This window comes from Limulus polyphemus, unplaced genomic scaffold (genome assembly GCF_000517525.1).
Source record: "Limulus polyphemus unplaced genomic scaffold, Limulus_polyphemus-2.1.2 Scaffold1045, whole genome shotgun sequence".
NCBI classification, from domain to species: Eukaryota; Metazoa; Arthropoda; class Merostomata; order Xiphosura; family Limulidae; genus Limulus; species Limulus polyphemus.
In genome coordinates this window covers 237,311-243,875 of record NW_013666655.1, presented here as the reverse complement: position 1 = coordinate 243,875, position 6,565 = coordinate 237,311, and the positions used below count along the sequence as shown (strand labels likewise).

The 6,565-nt window shown below is 36.8% G+C and overlaps 1 protein-coding gene across 1 annotated transcript in view; it reads right to left on the bottom strand.

Moving 5' to 3' along the window:
* Nucleotides 1-6,565, bottom strand: part of LOC106461856 (protein Skeletor, isoforms B/C-like) — a 159,538-nt gene that overhangs the window by 85,212 nt on the left and 67,761 nt on the right. Inside the window, exon 4 of the mRNA XM_022388927.1 lies at nucleotides 5,062-5,170. Coding sequence (XP_022244635.1) covers nucleotides 5,062-5,170 — 109 coding nt within the window. The remainder of the gene's footprint in view (nucleotides 1-5,061; nucleotides 5,171-6,565) is intronic.

Here is a 6,565-nt window from a genome sequence, read left to right as displayed (position 1 = left end):
TTAATTTTTTTGTATTTAAATAAACATACACATTTAAAATACATGTAGCGGTATTAATAATTATATGCTTATCACTGACCCAACACAATGCTAAATTTTACAATAAAAAAATAATTGACCCGCGATCAAAAAAGGTTGCCGACTACTGAATTAGAGTATAAAGCAAAAAGAAAAATGAACAGAGTAATTACACCCACAGATAAACATCTACAGCACTGATGATGACCCCAAGGGGAAAAAGGAAATGTGCAGCCAGGAACATGGTAAGGTGACTGATCTGATAGGGAGAAAACATGAAAAAGGTAACAATCATCAGGAGAAAGGGAAGAAAATGCCAAGCATTTTCAACTTGGAAGGGTAATGGGGAAAAGGTCATGGGAGAGGTGAGGATTTCACAGAAGAAATAAACGGACTATGGAACCATATATGTCATATACCATCAGTGAGCCTTGAACAGGCAAAGGAAGCAGGAACAATTCTAAAGGTGGGAAATGGAGGGAAAGAAAAAAGGTGTGAAGGTAGATGTACCCTCTTGAGCAGCCAAAGACTTGGGCAAAAAGGAACAATCAGAAAAGAGAAGAACACAGGAACTAAGAAAACAAAAACAGAGTGAACATCAACTGTGAACACATCAGAACAACAACAATAACATGCAAGCAAGAGCAGGAACTTCAAGGAAGGGTGATATAACAAACACAAAGACAAAGGTTCCAAAGGGCTGGGAGGACTACATAGAGGAGCTAATCAGGAAGGGAAACAGGAAAAGTGGAAGGAATGAAACAACATGGATAAGACTGGCAACAGGAAAACATAAGCAAAGTTGGTAAACTGAAATGTGACAGAGTTATCTGGATGAAAGGCCCCCTCATTCAAAATGCCCAGGCAAAAAAAGAATGGTATGTGTATCACATAAGTTGGTAAACTGCCATGAAGGACAGACAAGCATGCAAGCAAGAGCAGGAATGTCAAGGAAAGGTGATATAACAAATACAAAGAAAAAAGTTCCAAAGGACTGGGAAGGGCATGGAGGACTACAAAGAGGTTCTAATCAGGAAGGGAAGCAGGAAAAGTGGAAGGAATGAAACAACATGGATAAGACTGGCAATAGGCAAACATAAGCAAAGTTGGTAAATTGAAATGTGACAAAGTTAACTGGATGAAAGGCCCCTCATTCAAAATGCCAAGGCAAAAAAGAATGGTATGTGTATCACGTAAGTTGGTAAACTGCCATGAAGGAGGAAGAAACAGAACAGGAAACAAAAGTAACTACATGCAAAAGTCTGGCTCTTCAAGTGTGGGACCAGACGAAGCCATGCATGAAGACAGAGTGGAGGTACAGATGGATGACGCATGCCTGAGTCTGGCTGATGGAGGAGTGTTGAAGATAAATGGGGGGGGGGGCAACATCAAAAACTGATGCATCAGTGGAAACCACATGTGAGCCAGCCAATATGTAGTCACCACTGGTACATTACACACAGTGTTCTGAAGTATGGCAAGGACATGCTGGAGAAAACAAATAGTAGAATATGCATATAGGTACCAGCCCAACCAATTCCACTGAGAACATTGACTGCTCCTGCCAGAGGATGAGGAACAGGACACCAAAATTGTGGAAGTGGTGTACTGAAAAGAGTGGCAAAAGCATCCAAATCTGGGACATCCCACAGAGCACACAAAACCAGTAAAACTTGAAGATCTGAAGACTATTTTGCAGGAAGAATCTTGTCAGGATGGGATAACTGATCCGCGACCAGATTCAAATTATAATATGCCAAACAAAGTGATATGATGGCAGCAGGTCAAACACAGAAGATCCAACATTTGAAAAAAGAAGCTTGTCAACCGAGTGTCCCTTGTCTGGTGATGTACTAGACTACCGTAGAAATGTCAGAGTGGATCACAGGAAGTGAAGGAAAACCTGACAAACAAAAAATTCCAAGAGAATGACATGGAGAGAGGACTCAAAAAGAGACCATCAACTCAAGACCTCCTGAGTGTCGAGATACACCTTTCCCACAACCAGAAAGAGAAGCATACATAAAAGGTGACATTCTGGATGATGAGGAAGAAGAGGAACACCTACAGTGGTGTTCTGAACCAAACACCAGTTGAAGTCTGTCTGTAAGGGAGGGAGAAAGGTAAGAGGGGAATTTCAAGGATCCTTAACAAGACTACATTGGTCTATCAAAAGTGAAAACCCTCTTACAATGACACCTAAGGGCACATCCAAGAGGAACGAAGACATTGAGAGAAGCCCAGGTCCCCAAAAGAGAGAGAGAATCTCATGTGCAGTAGGAGAAGGAAAGGATGAGATGCTGCATACAAGGCATTCCATAGGTCGCTACTGAAGAGGAGCAGGTAGGGCCTGATGGAGGAGGGGGTTCAAAAACACACCGAGATGAACCTAAATATTGTGTGAATGTAAGGAAAGAATTCTCCACTTTGACAATCCAACCCACCATGGCAGCATCCGGCAGAAGAAACTGAGGACATAGGATTGAGTCATCTTGTGAGAAGGCAATAAGCAACTAGACGTCCATATGATGGTGGAAACAAAGGCCTCAGGAATAAATCAGGCTGGCAAAAAATGGGATCCTGAGAAGGAGGGAAGGAAACAGGATTGTGAGACAATGGGGGAGATGAATGGAAGTACAGGACCATACTTACTGAAAATACTTTTAGTACTCATGGATCGACCACCAAAAACCTCCAAAGGTGGGCAAATTGAAGGAGTCTGGCTCCCACCAGCCCTGACCTGAGAAGAGTGGTCAGAGTAAGATGAATATGGGAAAAGGTAATCGAATTATCATGGTCCAACCCCCACTCAGAGAGAAGCGGCATCAAATGCTGTGAGTCCAAATAAGGGAAGTTGGAACAGTGATAATTAAAAGCATGATTGTCCACAGCACATGGTGGTCGGGGCATACTGACCCCTGAATGCAAATGTTCCCCAATATCCAGGGAATGAAGAAACACTAAATATTGACCCAAAGGCTCATCCCTGAAAGGGCAGGGGTGGAACATAGGAAACAGGATAAAGGGACAGAACATAACAGACCTGAATAAAGAAATTCACCAAAGGGGTGAAAAGGTCTGGGCAAGTCCCTCAAAACAACATGCAACTGAGAGGCATATTCAGGAGGGGGGAAAGAGGCTGTTGAAATTCACAATTTTCCAGTCAGTTTGTTCTGATTGTAGCATGAATGTGGTCAAATCCCAACGACCAGTGTCATCACTTCATGGCCGGTTGGACATGGTCAGTAATTCCGCTGCCACAGTCGTGACCACCAAAACAGTGCATAACTCATGAAATTGTAAAGAACAATGTAACTGACGTAGAAAAATTAAGAAAGTAAAAACTTGTGGATAAGTGAATCAAAACATGAGCGAAAACACATCTATTCAATAAGATTGCCAATCGAGAAATGGTTAACAGCTGCAAGATTAGAGGGGACACTAATAATGATAGGGATAGTGTCACACTCCTATTCATGAGGGGCTGGTGTATAATTATTTGCATGTTAGTATGCAGAGATAAGTAGGAGTATGAAGGCTAGTGGCGAGCAAAATTTTGTGCTGATAGAAGACAGTATAAGTCAAGAAAGCTTTTTCTGAAAGGAGGTAAGATATATCTGAAATCACGTAGTACACAAACTATTAAGAGTTTGAGTGCAAAAAACTACAACAGATAAATAACATATTTTTAGTAGAGATACTTAATTAGAATAATGTCATTCTTTGTATTCAAGATACTTATAATCTTTAACAAAATCTTGTCAGTTTTTGTGAGGATATGTTAAGAAACCTCAGTTACAGTATGTACTGTTGCATTCATATCATTCCCCATGATCCTGCCGTGAAAGAGTTAAGTCACTTTTTACTCAGTTCAGAAAAACTGTTTAAACTTCTAAAGCCTCAATATATCATATTAGTGCAAAGCTTCATATACCTAGCAGTATGTTAACATAATTACATACAACCCATCACTACTAAAAACATACCCATCTACATATTAACATTAAATCATACATCCAATTAGTAGAAGAACAGATAAATCATCACTAATAAGTCACATATCCAATCAATAAATAAATAACTCTAAGATTCATTGTATGTATCTGTTAAACATAGAAAATATACTTAACAATGCATCACCTCCAAAATTCTCTCTCTCTCTCTCTCTATATATATATATATATATAAATGTGTATATATAGTTACTAGACAGCATACATCCTAGCAATAAATCACCTACAAAGAACTGCTATACACTCTTTGTATTAATGCTAAAATAACAACCTTAAAATATAACATCTCTAAAATACACTGAAAAGATTATTAGAGAAGAGCATATGTCCAACAGCACATCATCTACAAGAGGCTGTATTCCTGTAATCATTTTGGTAATGGTAGATAAGTGTGTTGAAGACCAGTTTTGTCTGTATTTTCATCAATGTGGTTGTGTTGTGAACTGAGGAGAGACATGTTATTTGAGAATTATGGTCTATACCTTTAAGTATGAGTCTGTGTTGTTTGTTTTAAATAAATGTGCAGAAGGAGAGCTATAGACAGTTGCATTGCAGTCTTGGCTGAAAGTGGACTGTGATTTCAATAAGAATGCTTCTTTAAGCATCTTTTTCTTTACAATATTCGGCAAGATATGATAAATACACTACTTACACAAGGAAAAAATTAAAGCATCCTTTCCTTAAAACATCACACAGATGCAGCTCAAAGAATTCCAGTAAAAAATTCATTGCTAGAAATTTTTTCTAAAACACAGATTCTGTAGTTTGCCACCTAATGCTAATATGCAGAACCTTCCACATATATACATGTACATAAAAATACTCTTGATACCTGCACTTTATTAAAAAACTCTACATTAAGTTACTAATTTTAAATTTTAAATTATGGTTAGTCACTTATAAAACTATTCTAATATTTGATCCAATTTGATATAAATAAATATATATATATATATATTTCTATGCCAAAAAGTTTCAGTGTGATCATACTAGGTTAGTCAACAGTATAGAGGGTAATTATAAAGCTTACATGTTCTCGTATATCCCAAACAGCTAACCATTTAATGCTTGTAATTTTCTTTTTATCAGGGAGTTGTATTGTTATATCTTCATTGACATATCTCTGGAGTTTGTTTGTTCTGGAAAAAATAAAATAACTTTAAAAAGTTTTTTCAACTAGTTAAGCTCTCAGTTTGAATAAAATAAATTTTTTAAAAATTTAAAAACAATAATAAAGAGGTAATAATGCAATATAATTTTGGACAAGACACGAGCCTTTTTTCAATATACTGAATCCATGCCTGTAAATGGATATTGTGATCAGTTCTACTATTTTAACAAAATTGTAGAACATACATAGAATGCATATAAAGTGATGAACCACTAAAATTAATTTATACTTTTTGTTTCATTATATAATGAATTATCCTTTAAAATTCATAAAACAATTATGAATTTTGTGTGTGAAACACATCTGCTGAGGTTTAAAAAAATTATCCTGGATTCATCCAAGAATGAGCTTGTATATAGGATTTGAAGGGATGTGACAAGAATTATCTGTTGTGAATTAGGCAGCTGAAATATTTGGAGACACCAATCAGATTTGGAAAATTTTTAAAGATAATTTTTGTAATATTCAAAATAACATATTCCTTGCAGAAAGAAAAGAGTAGCTGCAAGTAAAAAACCAGGTTGGCTCACAGAGATTTTAAGAGATAAAATTAAAGAAAAACATCATTAAATTGACTGGTATGACAGGAGATTTAGAAGATTATAGAAGATCAAGAAAGTTGGTAAAACAGGAAATTAGGACATCAAAAAGGATGTATGAGAAAAGGTTGGCAATAAGGCTCCTGGACAACATAATATTTCCCCAAGGGGTTTGAAGGAGGTACAAGATTGGATATGTGAGCCACTTATTACTATTTTTGGTCAGTCTTTGAATAGTGTGCAGGTACCAGAGGATTGGAAGTTACCTTATGTAACTCCTCTTTACAAGAGAGGTGATAAAAACTGTCCCAGTAATTATAGACCCATTAGTCTTACATTAGTTGTGGAAAAATTTTGGAAAGTCTGTGAAACGATGCTTTGCAAAGTCATTTAACAAAGTTCAGAATTTTATTGGATAGTCAACATGGTTTCACTAAGGGAAAATCTTGCCTTAAAAATCTTTTGATATTCTTTGAAAAGATTAATACTTATGTAGATGAGGTTAAGGATATAGATTTGATGTATCTAGATTTTCAAAAAGCATTTGACAGGGTGACACATAAAAGGCTTGTAAAAAAAAGTATCTCTGTAGGTGTGGAGGATAAGTTGGCAAATTGGATAGAAGAGTGGCTGGATGGAAAAAAGCAGAGGGTTGTTACATATGGAGTTCAGTCAAACTGGATTAATGTCACAAGCTTGGGTGTTGGTAGCTGTGAAAAGGATGCTGCTGATTTACACAATAATTTAGATTATTTAGTGAGTTGGGCAAATAAATGACAGATGGGTTTTAATTATAATAAATGCAACATAATGCATGTGTGTTA